The 16,486-nt window shown below is 48.9% G+C and overlaps 2 protein-coding genes across 2 annotated transcripts in view; one reads left to right on the forward strand and one right to left on the reverse strand.

The window, feature by feature from the left end:
• Positions 1–4,015, forward strand: part of FAM53B (family with sequence similarity 53 member B) — a 46,748-nt gene extending 42,733 nt beyond the window's left edge. The window contains exon 5 of the mRNA XM_027655272.1: positions 510–4,015. Within this exon, the coding sequence (XP_027511073.1) occupies positions 510–839 (330 nt within the window). The 3' untranslated portion in view covers positions 840–4,015. The remainder of the gene's footprint in view (positions 1–509) is intronic.
• Positions 4,016–6,673: 2,658 nt separating this feature from the next.
• The window catches only part of LHPP (phospholysine phosphohistidine inorganic pyrophosphate phosphatase), an 81,056-nt gene continuing 71,243 nt past the window's right edge, over positions 6,674–16,486 (reverse strand). The window contains exon 7 of the mRNA XM_027655262.1: positions 6,674–7,425. Within this exon, the coding sequence (XP_027511063.1) occupies positions 7,335–7,425 (91 nt within the window). The 3' untranslated portion in view covers positions 6,674–7,334. The remainder of the gene's footprint in view (positions 7,426–16,486) is intronic.

A 16,486-nucleotide genomic window follows, 5' to 3' on the forward strand; every position in this document is an offset into this window, starting at 1 on the left:
TCATAGACTGAAGGCCATGTGAAATGTAGCTTCTCCCAGCTTGGGCAGTGGCCAACTCCTCCTGTGGCAGTGGGAACTCAGCATAAGTACCTTGGATTTATTGAGCTGATGTTCATTTATTTTTGGTGAGTTCTGTACTGCCTTAAACATGCAGCCAGGAGACGTGTGGGGTGGAGATGGTCATGTAACTGATCCAGAGCACGCTGGGGGTAGTTTTGATGCCATCACCCATTGCAGGGATAGAAGAGGTGCAGGACCTGCCAAGGATGGGGAGGTGGGGATTTGCAGTGTCTGCTCACCTCCTGGGGACCAGCTGGCTGTGAGTGTTTCTGCTGCCCTTCTTGCTTTCTGTTGGGAAGGGAGGGCTCAGGTTTGGGATGGGTGCGGAATGGGGTCGGGAGTACCCTCAGCTCACCTGGTGTAACTTCTATCCCAGCCCAGCTTCAGGATTGCCCCCGTTCCCTGTCCCCACACCTGACTCAGCTGCCTCTCTCCCCTTGCCTTTGTAGAACCGCCAGACTTTCAACAGCCTTACCTGCCTTAGCGCCGCGGCCGAGGAGGGCTCCCAGCGGCCCCCCGGCCCCCCGCCCTGGAGCGCAGCCCCCCGCTCCCCCGAGGTGATGCCGGGCAGGACCCCCGCCTGCACCCCGGTGCCGGAGCCGCCGCGCCCGCAGCCCGAGGACCCCCGGGCCAGCAGGGATGACCTCTCCTGCGAGGAGGAGGAGGAGGGCGGCGGGAAGGAGGAGGACAGGGTGACCTGGCGGAGCAGCGGGACAGGCGCTGAGAGCCTCTTCCAGCTGGACGGCGAGATCGACATCGAGCAGATCGAGAACAACTGAGGAGGGAGCGGGTCCTCTCGCCCCGGTGTCGGGGGGCTGCCAGCAGAGCCCTGGAGGGCTCCTCGCTGTGGTTTGCGGGGTCCTGTCACTGCTCCCCCTCCTGCCAGCTGGAGGGGACAAAGCAGCTTTGCCAAAATTTCATCAGGTATTTAGAGCAATTTGTGTGCATGCGTGTGTAAATCTTGAAATTCTTTGTAACTACTGTAGCCAGAGATCAGCCAAGTCGGAGGAAAGTGCCTGTCCGATAGGAAAACCAGGCACAGGGATTGCCAAAATCTCGCCATTAGCGAGTAAATGGCTTTTCCCAGGACAGGGTTGGAGCTGATGGAGCTGGCCATGCTCCCCTGGGTCCCACCTGTGCTAGTTCAGAAAAGGGATGCACAAGGAGAAACCACCACCCCTGGGGCTGGAAAAAGTGGGGGGAAACCAGAATATTGAGATTTGCAGTCCGAGCACTGGCTGGTGGCTACTGCCGATGTGGCTGTGGCTCCTTTTCTCCCGCCACATCCCGTGCAGCCCCAGCACCCCCTCTCTCCCCGTGTCCCTGGCAGTGCCGTGAGAAGGAAATCACAAGTGAAGTCTTTTGCTTAAATTTAATAATGGCAAGAGCTGGATTTTTACTGTGGGTTTTGGTTTTTTAATATATATATATATTTTTTTTTTTTAGTTTTCCTGTCAAGGAATTAAAGGGACCCCTGGCTCATGTGGGGTGGTGTCCACAGCAGCGCTTGCCGGGTGCTGCCTGGGGATGCTCAAATGCCTTTCTTCCCTGTTTTTTTAATTCCCAGCCCCCTCTCTCAACCCTGTTGGGAAACAGCCCCACTCAGGCTCGGTGCCACCCTCGCTTGGGTTCCCATCACCCTGTTGGGGCTGGGCTGTTTACCCATTTATCAGCAGCTGTGTCCTCTTTGCTACCCAGGGCACGGCTGCCACCCTCTTTTTTTGGCTTTACTGTGAAGGGCTGTGTGCCCAAGGCATGTCACGGCGGGGTTACTTGACAAAGTCAGCTGGCAAAAGGCTGAAAATCCAGGTAGCAGCACTGAAAGCTTTTCCTCTTCCTGTGCCTTTTTTTAAGCACAGATAAAATGGTGACCATTCTGTTTTTTACAATACAAATTCTCTTTGCTAAAATAAGCTGTCCACTTGCTAACAGGTTTAGAAGGACATATATATTTTTTTCTCCCTTTGTTTTTTCTTTTGTTTGTTTGTTTAAAGCTCTAGGGATTCTGTACGAGTGGCTTACAGCATCCTCTGCAGGTTCCTTCAAGCTCAGGGTTCACTTCCCGAGCATTGCAAAAGCGAGAAAGGAAAAAAATCATGGATACCAACAGCAATTGAAGACATGGCATTTTTAATGGGGTTCAGCACCCCCGTTGGCAGTGCTTTGAGGGTCCATAACTCAGAAAGACTGAGAGCTGCTGGTACAGGTTTCATTCACCATTTCTGGTTGTTAGTGCACTTTTTTCTGCAGTGGTTTGGGATACGTGTGGCATCTCTCACCACAGTGGAACCCATTAGCTCTTATCCCTGTCCTGGCACCCCAGAAGTTTTGCTCCCTCCAGGAAAGCAGGACCAGCCCCAGGTATTTGAGGAGGGGATGACAGGGATGCCTTTTCATTTTGGGGAACCCTCCAGCTCTTTTAAGTGTTGCTTGACGCATCACTTAGAAGAAAATACACCGTGGGTTAATTTTTAGCCCTCCTGTTGTGGAAGACGCTGCTGGTCTCAGACATTTTGGGAGGGTCCAGCCATGCCAGTGTTTTCCCAGGTTGCTGCCCCTCTGTCTGTGCCCCTGCAGGGTCACCCCCACAGCACAGTTCTTGGCTTTGAGTCTTCCTGATGCTCCATCCATCCTTCCCACCACTGACACGTCCCAGTCCTGGGGCACACAGCTCCTGCTGGCCACAGGCACCTCCTCAGCTGGCCGAAAAGGGGCAAAGTCACCCAAATCCGTGTCCAGCTGCTGTCGCAGAGCCCCGGGTGGGCTCTTGCATGTGCATCACTGGGGGAATTCCTAAGGGCTTCTGTTTTCTTTCCAAGGGCTGCTCCTGGTGCCATGCTAACCGTCCAGTGTGGGAAGGTGGCCAATAGACCATGATCCAGCTGCACTGGACGTAGCCGTAGCATTCAGTTTACATACAGCACAACCTGTTTGCCTTACTAAAAACGCTTCTCCAATGAGTCATGGCCTTATACTGGGCACGTTGGCGTAGGCACAGACTACAGTTAGCGACGGTTTTGAGGCCACGGTGGTGTTCTGTTGGGTATTTCTTGTTGGGTTTGTATGATTTCATGTACTTATTCTCAGTTTAAGAAAGCCTTACTTTTTAAATTTCTTTTCTCTCTCTCTCTCTCTCTCTCTGTAGAGGTAAAACGTTTGTGGATTTATATATATATAAATATATATATAAATAAAGTAATTAAAAAATATTAAATATAATATAGTATGTGCCTCAGATTCAGGGGACATCCTGTTGATTGTAAAGTCAGAAGTGGCGTTGCTCCCTGGCGTCAGGAGATCCGTCCCCTACGCCCGCAGTGGGAGAGCAGGGCATCCCCCTTGGGGTCCTGCTCTTGGTTTGTAAAGGACTTCACCTATTACACAGATGCTTTGGTAACCCTCCAACTCCCCCCCGACAAATCCCTGCCGGCTGCCAGAATGTGATGTTAAAGTAATATGCAGAGAAAGGATGTTATTCCTTGCTAGGTAGCTAAAACAGGTTTATTATTGTGAAGAGACCCGATGGTTTGTCCAAGGTGTGACCCAGTCTGGGCAGCCACTGTTTTAGGATGACAGCAAAGCTGTGTCAGCAGCAATCATCCTGAAAAAATAGGATTTTAACACAAAAAGTCTTAGCAGGCACACAGGAGACTGCTGTGTGTTTGCAGATGTAGCTCTTTGAGCCGGTTCTATGAAAGAGTACATTTAAAAAAACCAACAACAACAACAACAACAAAAAACAACAAAAAGAAGTGTTTGTAAAATAGATTGTAATTTTTCTACGTTCTAGCATAGCCTGTTTGGCCAATAAATTCGTGTTTCAAGTGCATTTTTTAAAGCTCCTGGCTGCCCAGGCAAACAGACTGACGTAGGATGTTCTAGGATTGTAGAAGTGCTTTCCGGCGTGTCTGAGTTTGGTGTTTTCAAGAAAGCGAAAAGAAGAGGACGGCCAAATAAAAAAAAAATAAAATAATAATAAAAAAAAAAATTAAAAAAAGATGAGAAGAAAAATAAAAAACAAAGCCTTCTGAAGCTATGACCTGTAGTAGCCAAGTCTCGCTGGCAAAATTGCACAAGCGCCGCGGGACGCGCGTGTCCCCGGGGAGGGGCTGCCCGAGGTGCCCCCTGCGCGGGCCGGCGAGGAGGCTGCACGTTCCCACCCCCTCCATGACTTGATTGCACTAGAGCAGCTCAATCTCAGGAAATTGCTTGTTACTTTTACTGTGTAAATAAAGCTTCCTGGTTCAATAACCCCCGGACAGTGTCTCGCCTCTCTGTGATGTGGGGTCGAGGGGTTCAGGGACACCGCTGCCCCTCGGGGATGTGGCAGCCAGGTTGTGGCACTGGTTGGAGTTTGATGGGGCAGGAGTCTCCTCCTCTCCTCTCCCAGAGGGGGTCTGGCTGCACCCCCTTGGCCATCTCCATGGGTGCTGGGAGGGGGTGTCCCAAAAATGTGTGTGTGTTGGCAAATCCCCCAGCTGGGACCCTCCATCGGGGTGTCTGTGTTAGAAATAGGAAGGAGTTCCCGGCTGTGGCTTGCACTGGAAAATGGACATTTTGTGATATTCACATGCAGGCAGACACGATACATCCCACTGTGGTGTGGGTTGTCTCCCATTGTCCCCCCAGCCTGACCCTGGCTGTCACTTAGTTGTAACACAGCTGAAAATACGATAACGAAATGCTGAAAATATAACAACAAAATGCAAATTTAAGTGCCAAGTAGAACCTTATTCTTTGTGTTTAAGGACAGAGCTAATGTCCCACCCCTAAACTCAGGCAAGGCCAGAGCTGACAGCAGGGCAAGGGCACACAGGGGTGTTAAATAAATACTTGAGGAAACAGGGTGATATCTCCCCTTTATAATCCAAAAAGGAAAACGGCTGTCCTTCCTCCAGCAAGCAAACAGTATAAAAAGTTTCATGACAGATGGCAGGATGTTTATCTGCCTAAACTTAATCAGATTGAAGTGATAGGCTTAGTATAATAGAACAAAAAAAGGAAGAATTAGGGGATAAAAAAGAAATTCTCAGTGATCCGTCACAGCCCAAATGTTCAACCAGGGTTTATGGCATCCTTCTGTGTGTGTGGGTGCTGACAGTACCACGTCCTCTGGCTGTACCACTATCCAGAGGATAAAAGATACAAAAACAGACCAAAAAATTGCACTAAGGTCATATTCCCAGATGTAGTTTATTTTATTAGAATTTAATTCCCAGCCCCTTTCCCCTGCTGTCCCCAAGGGGTGCCCTGCAGCTCAGGGGCCAGCTGGTAGCTCTGAAAAACAAGTGTTCCAACACTCACAGGCTGCTCCAGAAACAAGGAGAATCACTTTGGTGTCCTTCAGCAAGCAGAGTCTTCTTCAGCTGTTGGGACTGCTGGAGCTGGCATTATCATTTACCTCCTGCTTGCAGATGCAGGAAGCAGTGGCTGAATGCAGGCACTGGCCAGCACATTACATATAAATATACGTAACACAGACAGAATTACACACCTGACCATGGTCCCATGGGAGGTCCAAAGCAGCTTAAAGCCCAAAAAGTCTTGCCCAGAGCCCAAGAGGGTGCTGAGCTGCTGATGCGTTGATTAAAAGGGGACTTTTGCCTCTAAAAGGTGACCCTTGCAAACGCTGCCAAGTGTCGGTGAGGGTGGGCAGAGAATGTGACGGAGCAACCCCTAATCTTTAATTCTTTCACCCATTTTGAGCCCCTGTCCCAGCCACGCTCTTGCCACGTGCAGAATGGACAGGTGTTACCACACAGGCTGCAACACCTGTACTGCAAAACTGATGGGGGAGAGAAACTAAAAACCCTGGGGATGTGCTGGAGAGCTGCGGTGCCTGGAAGCAGGAAGCAGCTCCTTTTAGAAACCCTTATTGTGGTTAGAAAAGAAAAGGCAAATCTCGTGGCTGCCCCTGCTCCATGGAGCACCACTTGGCAGCCCTGCACGTGCTGAGAGCTCCTGGCAGCAGGATGGGGCTGAGCTGGAGCTAAACTGATGTGGCAGATTCTTGGCAAGCACGTGGTGCTGGTGCAGGATCAGTCCCAGGGGATGTTCAGTGAGTACAGAGAATCACAGAATGGTTTGGGCTGGAAGAGACCTCAAAGACCATTTTGTTCCACCCCCTGCCATAGGCAGGGACACCTTCCACTGTCCCAGGTTGCTCCAAGCTCCATCCAACCTGGCCTTGGACACCTCAGGGATGGGGCAGCCACAGCTTCTCTGGGTAACCTGTGCCAGGGCCTCACCACCCTCACAGGGAAGAATTTCTTCCCAACATCCAACTTAAACCTACCCTTTTTAAAGCCATTCCCCTTTGTCCTGTTATTCCATGCCCTTGTGAAAAATCTCTCTCAAGCTGGGCCTGTGTGGGACTCAACACCAACAGCTCCCTGGCACGGGGGAGCCCTTGGCTGCATCTTCAGGATTTTATTGGGAAGAGGTAGGAAACCCACATTCCCTCCCACACAGCCATGTCTGCTTGTGGATGGAGGGAAGGCAAAGCCCATCAGTCCCATAGCTGCTTCCAGCTTATTCCAGCTAGGAAAAAGCATTTCAGATCCTGTAAACATCCCTGCCAGTGCTGATCCCACTGAATACAAGGACAAATAGGCCAGATCCAAAGGACGGGGTTTATTCCTGACAGGACAGCGCAGTTATTCCCTAATGTGTCACAGCATCACCACATTCCCATGCCTTAACCGACGGCTGTTCCAGACAGGCTAATCCTGCCAGAACCATGTTTACTGGCTTGGATCCAGGGATGTCCCCCCTCCCCAGGGCTTTTGTGCCACCCAAGGCACACACAGGACCCCGCAGAGCCCCCACCAGGGCTTGGTGGCCTCCATCACCCCTCAAGGACATCCTCCATCCCATCTCAGGCACCCCAAAAGGCACAGTACAGATGGGTTAAACAGGTAAGTCTCTTAGTGAGGGGGTGCAGGGTTCCCTGTTTTGTACCTCCAGGCTGGGTACCCGGCGTGGGCGAAGAGTTGAAGGGGGAACAGCCCCCCCCAGGAATCACCCAGAGGAGGCAGAGGCTCCTCACAGGCACCAAGAGAAGAACATTCAAGACAGCGGGTTTGGTGTTCCCTTGGATAAGGTCAGTAGATCATTTTAGGACCATTATGTGGAATATTTAGGGAAGCGGGTGCTCACCACCCCGAGCAAGGCTGGGCCTGGGTTTGTTAAGGTGAGGTGGAGGTGGGAGAGGATGAAGCGGTTCCATGGAGAGGCTGCACATGAGGACTCATCCCTGTTCCTGCTGGTTGGTTTTACATCTCCTGGAGGATGATGTCGACTGCTTCAGCCAGGTTGTTCACGTAGGCATCAGGCTTCACATCGGGGTGGTTTTCATCTGAAGGTCTGCAAAGGGTACAGAAGGGCACAGCTGAGCAAGGGCAGGCTCCCAAACAGCTCCCATGTCCCTGGCTCTCCTGCTGCTCACACAGCCCAGGGCAGCACCCAGGTGACCCCCAATGGAGCACCCTCAGGTGAGCCTGAAGTTCACATTCCTTCCTCTTCTGTTTTTTTCCCCTTTTCCCCTTCTCTCCCCCACAGCCAGATCTGCCCAGGTAGATCCTATATTCTTGTGCCACTGAGCTGGGAAAAGCTTTGCAAAGCCTCGATTGGAAAAGAAGCTCCAATTAGTTAATGAACTAATCCAAATCAGTGCACTGCATTTGACATGACACTTCTTCACTCAGGCAACAGCAGTAGCAGACAGGGATTGGTGTAAGGACACTTCACTGCAAGCCTAGGACCTTACAAGCTGCAAATAATTATTCCCCCATGCTTTTTCTCTAGAAAGAGGTAAAGAAAAGAAGAACTCGCTTCCAACCTAGAGATATGAAAGGTGAAAAGGAAGGTTCTGTCAGGGTTTCATTTTGCAGGACCACTATCTGCTTGTAAATGCAACAGTGGAGTTTTGAGACACCACCAGCACAAGGCTGAGACTCACCCTCCACAGTGAGTCACCACCCCAAAGCAGAGAGGCTTGAAGCCATTTTTTGCCAGTGACTTAATTAGCAGTACTGCCCTAACGAGGCACAGATGCACAACCCCATTTCGCTGATTCAGCAGCATTGCTGGTGAGGAGTGGGGCAGATGTGGGAGGCAGAAATTTTCCAAACCTCGTGGTCCTGTTATGGCTCTTGGGCTGAGAAACCCAACAGCCGCTGAAGAGAAAACATATGTATTTTGTATGCTTAATGACTTTCCTTTGGGAAAGAGACAAGAGCCTGAATGTCCACCTCCCACCTCTCCCACTCCCCACGAAGGGCAAACCTTTATTTAGCACAGTGTCTCAGTGGGGAAGATGCACTTCCCATCGGATGCATGGGAGACAGGGAGATGATTATTTACGACGTGCAGAGTTTGGTGAGCACTTGTCTGTACAAGTATCAAACCATTTCTTCAGTCCCAGCACTGAAGCTCCCCAGGGCTATTTCCTTTCTGCTCCTTTTTCAGCCGTGCTCCTCATGTCCAAGCACATGAGCTCCTCACAAAGGCACGGCCTCTTTCAAGAGCCCATGCTGCTCGAGGGCTTACTTGCTGCAAAGTTACAGTGTGCAACTAGGAAAAATAATATATTTTCGTATTTTCAGCTGATATTCAGCTTTCCACTTGCAAAGCCATGTCTGGCACCAGGATGATGGCTCCATGCACTGGGGCTGGCTGTCATAAAAGCATCTTATTTAAGGGGTAGATGCATCTTTAAATATCCAAATTCTGTCTTGTTACAGGGCTAGGGTGCAATGAGAACTGTAATTATGATGGCTTTTAGGTTTTCCTCAACTGAAAAAGAGTTTAGATTGCTGAAGGTAAAGCAAGTTGTAACATACGATGGAAAAAACCCCTTCAAACGAAAAACAAATAAAAAACCAGTGTGTACCTATCCCTTTGATGGTGATCATTGCTCACCCCTGATTTAACCAAGTGGCTTTTATGAATACAGAAGTAACTTTGGGTGTATAGTAAAACATCCACTTCTTGTCACTTATCTTTAATTTGAGTGGAGATCTAAATAGAATGATGAATAAAACTTCTTTCCATTTTACCCCCTGAAAAATGTTTTTTCCTAGCTTATACATTAGGAGAAAAATTTAATGCTCAAAATGAATGCTTCTAAAAGAAATTTTCAATTCCACAGCACTCTTTGATCTATTAAAAGGATTTTTGTGATTATTATCTGTGCTGACTACACAGAAATCCATCTGTAACTCAGCTGCTAAATGCCAGCCATCAGGGAAAGGCCCTGTATACACTTGACGTGTCCCGTGAAAGGGGTGTGTGGGGTGTGTGTATGTATGTGTGTATATATATATATAGAGAGAGAGATAAATATATATTAAATAATGTATTTTTACCCATTTCCCAAATACCATGGGATCACAACACACAGACTGGCCAGCCACTAACTCCTGGCTCCACTGAGGTTAATAATAAAACCCACCTTAGCTCAGGGGAGCTCCAAGTTCACCCTGGTGCACTGCCCAAATGCCCTCTGGGACCTCTGGGGTGGACGCAGCCTTCATTTCTATCAGCTGCACCCCTGTTATTGATCCAAGCCCCATTCTTTCCCCTCTGCTTCACAGTCCAATACCCTCCAGGGTTACAGCTGGGCACCCTACAATCCTCTTCTGCTGCCCATGCTGCAGACAGATGGCCTTGCTCACAACACAAGGGTTTCAATCATTTTGCTAACACTTTACTGGTGTTATCCAGAAGAAAATGAGAGGAATATGCAGCCCTTATAAAGCAGATATCCTACTTAAAGCAGACAGGGTGCATAGCAGAGCCCAGGAGTGCTGCAGGTGCTCCAGCCAGGACCCTGCTTCCCTCCTGTGACAGCCCTGTGGCATCTCCCTGTCCCCTCACCAGCAACCCCTATCCCTGGGCTAGGAAGTGAGCTTCATTTCAGCCCACAGCCCATTTGGGAGCTCTCCTTTTGAGCCATGTCATATGTCTTAGATTACCTATGTGCTCATCGCCGCTACGTGGGGGGAAACGCAATAAATAAAAACTGTCTGAACTCCGTAGGAAAGCAGAGAGCTGGGATAAACACACTTCCCTGCTCTCTTGCCTTTTCCTGGGGTTGTGAGTGGAGCTTTTCTCCCTGTCAGTGCCACCCCAAGTGCTGTTTCATGTGGTCCCTTCCTTTGTCTCACAGACGCTTTGTAGCTCACGCAAACAGCCCAGCGATGGTTTGTTCCCCCCTCTCCCTCTTTTAAGCATCCGTGGAAAGGAAACTGCAAGCAATAAGCCCCAAACACTAATGCCAAGAAGCAAAGCTCCAAGTGTAGCAAAACAGCTCAAGAGCCCAAGTCTGGGTGCCAGAAGTGAGGCAGAAGAGAGAGCTGTGCCATGAAGCCTCCGGGCACATCCAAGATGCTGGAGGATGAGCCCTTCTTCTGCTGTCTAGAGGGAGCAGAGACCGTGGCTCTACACCAGCCTCTTCCCTGGAGAATTCAGGCTTTTTCCCAGGAGAAACCCCCAGATGCTGAGAGTTTTAAGATCCCCTGAAGTGAAGCGCTGCTCTGGAGCTCAGCCCTGATGTCCTGGGCATTGCTTTGGTGCATCAGAGCCTCCCTGGACAGGGCCATCAAGTGCAGGTGGAAACTTCAGCCAAGAGCAGATCTTGGTCTCACAGTTCCAGCTTTGCTTCTCTCTCAGTGACAATGACCCTTCGCATTGCCTGGCAGACATCACAACTGCAGGTCACAGAACTGACAGCAGAGGTTATTTTTTAATACTATTCTCTTTCATCTTCCATAAATAAATAAAAAAAAAAATCTAAAAATATCTTTAATTTGCTAGGTCAGTTGAAGAAGTTAGCATTGAGCTAACTTTAGGATAGACTCCTTCCGATTTTTTTTCTCACGTGGGACTCTGGTTGCAGGGAAGAACATAAATCAAAATGACAGAAAATTATATACTGCAGCTGAACATTGAGCTGTCAGCAGTCTTGGCCAGTGCACAAACTTGCTTGTGAAAAATCAACTACAGCCTTGGGAAACACTCTCTCCAGCAAAGCAGGACTCCTTGGAGTGGCTGAGCACCCCAGCCCGGATGTGCACAAACAAGGAACATTTTCCAGCCCACGTTGGCCACGGCACTGTGGAATGTGGCACTGCACTGCTGCATTGCCCCTTGGTGGTCACTTTGCTGGGGTATGAAGGGGTCAGGGAAAGAAGCAGAGTAGCACAGGATCCCTCCAAAATCCAGGGTGGTCCTCTTCAGTGCCTGTGCAGACACATGATCTGCGCTCAGGGTGATGTTAAGAGAGTATGTCCTTCAAAAGAAAAGCCAAAACCATCCAAGACGACCGGTGCCTCACCACACATGAACGATATGAAGCATCTTTAACATGATGCAACTCAGACAGGGGTCTTGAGGCTCAGTAGTTACTCATGTCTATCAAATCCTCAGGAGATGACTAAACATCCTCCTCTCCCAGGGACCATTTATCACTGTCAGGGCTGCAGCAGCTGAGCAGCTCTGAGCCAGACCCCATGCTCATACTAAACTGGTTAGTTCAGATCAATGCTTTGCTCAGAGACATCAAGGAAGCAGCAGGGGGATGCAGGAAACTGGCTCTGCTATTTTAACTCTTTACTTGGTAAGAGAAGCTCCAGCTATCAGGGAAAGTCCAGTGTCAGAGCTACTGACTGGCAAAAATTGATGGATTACTGCTGGTGAAGCACGAAACCAAACCCCACATCACAACCTGCTGTGAAAAATCAGCTGCTGCAACAATCAGAAGGTTCACTTACTGTCTGGGTCAGATTTCCACTTGGATAAGCCTGTTCTGACAAGCCAGATTCCCTACCTAGACTCAGCTATCAGGGATGGTCTTGAATTGCCCTAACTTCAGTGTCATTTTCTGCAATGGTTCACCCAGATGCAGCTGAACATCTGTGAGGGATAAAGGCATCTACCCTGGCCCTCCTGGTCCTTTGCAGGAACTACTGGGGGTCTTGGAAGCAAATGGAGGAAACACAGGGAGAAGAGAGTGTAAAAAGATGACCCAAACCCCACAGACTTTGAGTTAATTCTTTTGTTTCCCACACCAGATGAGATTCCAGTTTTAGACTGTGGGTCAAGGCGAGGATTGGATGGTGCTGTCAAGACAGCTCTAGTGGCACTTTAATGGGGAACAATTTCTGCAAAGGGGATTGGACCTCAGTGCTGAGGTATCCTGTGAGCTGGGAGCCAAGGAAGGGATGTCTGAGCTCCAGACCTTCATGTTGTGCTGTCCTAGAAAACTTCATGTACCGGTTAGAATTACTTCCTCAGCGCCTCACTTGTGCTCATTTCCAACAAAACATATGGAGGACAAAAAGGAAACAGCTGGATTACTGCATGGACAAAATATTTAACAGATAAAAGTCTGAGTGGAGGTAGCTGACACGGATAGTCATGGCCATAGGGATGGAAACAGCCCCAGAATCCAGGTCAATCCAAGACCTGCTGAAACTTGACTTCAGAGAACGAGAGCAGATGGGGATTGATCGACACATGATTAGTGTCACAGGTTAAAATTAGCTTTTACATAATCCTTTAAAAATTGGGGTGGGTAGGAAAAACACCACGCAGGGCCAAAGCAAGGCACCAAAGTTAATTATAAAAAGACAAATGATCTCGCATTCCAGTGCACAGTGCTGCAGTCATTTGGCTGATCCATAACTCTGTGTCCCACGATCACTGACCTTCCCAGCAGCTCCACTTTCTGTCAGCAAACTCCATCCCACAAACTCGCCCTCTGTTTGTACAAGGCACCTCTGTGTCACCATTCAGACTTCCCACTAACTCCCCGATTAACCAGCACACACTCCTGCTCCATAAAATGAGATAAAAAAGTCTGAAACCATTTCTCCTGACAGTATATTCTTCAGGGGCTCTTACTATAGCTGTAAAATATGCAAGACAGAGTTTAACAAGGTTTTCTTTAAGAGGAATGCAAACAGACACTGTAACCTTTGCTTGTTGCTTTGGACAGATGCAATAATTAGACTCGGTGCCATGAGTGAAACCCTCTTTTTTTCTTGAAACATGCAATTTTATCAGTTTGTCACTGAAAACCCCAATAAAACACAGTGACTAACAGCTCACTGTTAGATGGGCAGCTGAGGGATGGCTGTGGAACACGCTTCCTGACAGGACAATGAGAGACAAACCTGCACCAAAGCCACCAACAGCACCCAGGGCTGGAGCAGGTCCCAGAACTCCAGGGAAGACCATATCTGGATCACTATCATGTCACAGACAGATCTCCCTGGGATAAGAAGGGAGGCTTTTGTGGTTAAAAAACTGGATTTTGGAGAGCTGTTGTGAGTCAGAGCAGAAGGTCTGTCCTCATAAAGCACCTTCCCTTGCTTTGCTGCTTTCTATGGGGAAGATTTTTTTGCTTGGAAAAGTGTGCACCATCCACAGAAGCTTCCAACCACAAACCATCAGCCAAAGATGCCTTCTCTGTGGCTGCAGGAAGCCTCTAGAGATGACCTTGCCATGCCATCTCCTGCTCAACATGTCTCCAAGCAAAGCAAACCCATGTCAGAGTAAACCAGCATCCTCCACTGCTCCTCTCTTGCCTCCCAGAATTGTACACACAGCTAATTGTGTTTAATTGTGCCTAATTCAAATTTAGGCATCCACAAACAGGTAGATATTAACAGTCAAATTGTTTGCTGACACCTGAAGGAAATCTGTGGGCTTGTGACATTTATGTTAAACTGCTGCAGTTTTAACTGAGCAGAATAAACCAGCTGAAGTACAGCACTTCTCCAGGCAACGTATCTCAACATACTGGAAAACAGTGAGATTGAGGGCATAGGGAGTTATATTTCTGCATAAATTACCCAAAACCAAAATAAAACAAAAATGCTGGAAATCACAGAATGGTTTGGGTTGGAAAGGACCTTAAAGCTCATCTCATTCTACCCCCTGCTATGGACACCTCCCACTATCCCAGGTTGCTCCAAGTCGTGTCCAGCCTGGCCTTGAACAATTCCAGGGATGGGGTAGCCAAAGCTTCTCTGGCAACCTGTGCCAGGGCCTCCCCATCCTCACAGGGAAGAATTTCTTCCCAATATCCCATCCAACTCTGCCTTCTGGCACTTTGAAGCCATTCCCCCTTGTCCTGTCACTCCATGCCTTTTTGAAAAGTCCCCCTTCAGCTATCTTGGAGCCTCTTTAGGTACTGGAAGGTTGCCATTCGCCATATCCTTGTTTTTCTGAATTTCAAGGCATTTCCTCGGGTGAACACTTGCACTTTTCAAACACATATGAGCTGAAAATTTAATTTGAAGTGTTGTGGTAATTTGCTTGTTCCTAATCAGATGGCTGCATGACGATGCTTTAACCAATGAGCTCAGACACACAGTTCCTTAGAAGAGGATGCTGAGAGCACTGGTAGGACTGAAACAGGTGCATGAGGAGTGCTTGGTGTGCCTGCTGCACTTTGCTCTACCAGGTTTTCCAGCAGGTCTTTTTAAATGGGCACTTGTCAAGATCTGGTGCAGGACATCACACTGGGGAGCCAGGGAGGAGATTGGAAATGGGGATTGTAACCACATACATGAAGTGGTTCAGGGAGAGCAAGTGGGACTTCGACAAAAGTAAAGAAGTTAAAGGATCAGAATTGATCAGAACAGATCACAAGCTGGAGGCTGGCAGTAGCAAACTTCCATGGACATTACATGTAAAGCTTGGGAGAGGGTCAGCACAAGTGTTTTCTGTACTGCTATACACAGGCATGACATTTAGTCATGGTGATTGTAAGTTAACCCTTGGATAATCCCAGTTCCTGCCATTTCTGCAGGGTGCAGGGCACCAACCAGTCATGGAACACACAGCGCTGAGGAAGTGGATGACAGCAGCTGTTTTTCTCCACCCATTCCTATTTATTTTCTCTCTCAGGAAACACAGCACATGTGAACAAGCCAGATTAAGAGCTGTGGATGTTAAAAGTCCTGAAATTCTGTGGACAGGACATATACAGATCCATCCACATACTTGTAAGAAACAGGTATGAAGGAAGGCAGGACGGCGACGGGGAGACGTGATGTTGTTGGGACAGAGGGTACTGCTGGCTGAATGTTCTCATGTGAGTACACCAGAGCATGGGATTTTATTAGTGCTGACTTCTTTCCCCTACCTCCAAAATCCCTCATGGAAAAACGCATTGGAAAGTCAAGCTGGTCTGAACAAATATTTAAACAAGCAGAGCACTGGTGTTCTGGCATCTGGGCAGCAATTTTCCTGTCAGAACTGCAGAGCTCTCTCATCTTGTAAAGCCAGAGCAGTTCAGCAGGGGCCAGGCATTAAAAGTGTGCATACCAGCGTTATGGTGGAGAAGAGGGAGCAGCACACATGCCTACTCTGGCTTTGGACTGGTTCCCAGCCTGCTTGTCCCAAAACAGCTGCACATGTGTCCTGGGAGAGGATGGTACGCCGGGGAGAGCTGGAACCTGGTGGCCATCAGGATGGTGGGATACTCAGCCAGCCCCTTCTGCCACATGGGGATCTGGTTCCTTCTTCTCTGCCCATAATCAAGGTATCATGTGGCCTCTGAGCTGCAACCTGCCACGGTCCCATCCAACCCCAAATCCAAAGGCTAAGCCTTCATGGCTCCAAAGCCTCCAAATCCATGCTGGCTCCATGCTTGGGATGCTGGATGCTGGATTGGACTTCTGAGGAGACTCAGGAGGAAGGGAGTTACTGCATTGGTGACTGTCATCCTCAGCCTCATGGAAACCATTTCCATTTACCTTTTGCAGTGAGGTTATATGTTGATAACGTTTGTGCAACATACTCTGTTAGGCCAACAGAAACAGCTAGAGATGAACATTTGTGAACACAAAATGCTTCTGCCACTGCAGAGGTGCACGCTCACCCCTCAGCCACTTGAAGTTTTCCCATCATGCCAGCCCAGACCCACTTCATCCAGTGTTGTCTGTCCAAAAGCAAAATGCTTTGCCCAGGCTGGTGACATGAACCTCTTTGGGAGCCTCCTCCTCAGGACAGACAAATCCCTCCAAGTGGAAGAGTATACACAGAATCACTTAGGTTGAAAAGGTCTCTAAGGTCATCAACCATTGATGAACCTCAAAGTCCAACTGTTAACCCAGCACTGCCAAGCCCCATGTCCCCAGCTGCCACATCTACATGTCTTTTCAATCCCTCCAGGGATGGTGATTCCAGCACTTCCCTGGGCAGGGGAGGCATAGATTGGATATTATGAAAAATTTCTTCACTGAAAGGCTTGTCAAGCCCTGTCACAGCTTGAGGCTGTTTCCCCTTGTCCTGTCCCTTATTCCTGGGAGCAGAGCCCGACCCCCTCTCCGGCTCCCCCCTCCTGTCAGGGAGTTGCAGAGAGTGAGAAAGTCCCCCCTGAGCCTCTTTTTCTCCAGGCTGAGCCCCCCCA

This window comes from Corapipo altera, unplaced genomic scaffold (genome assembly GCF_003945725.1).
Source record: "Corapipo altera isolate COAL_440 unplaced genomic scaffold, ASM394572v1 180, whole genome shotgun sequence".
Taxonomy (NCBI): Eukaryota; Metazoa; Chordata; class Aves; order Passeriformes; family Pipridae; genus Corapipo; species Corapipo altera.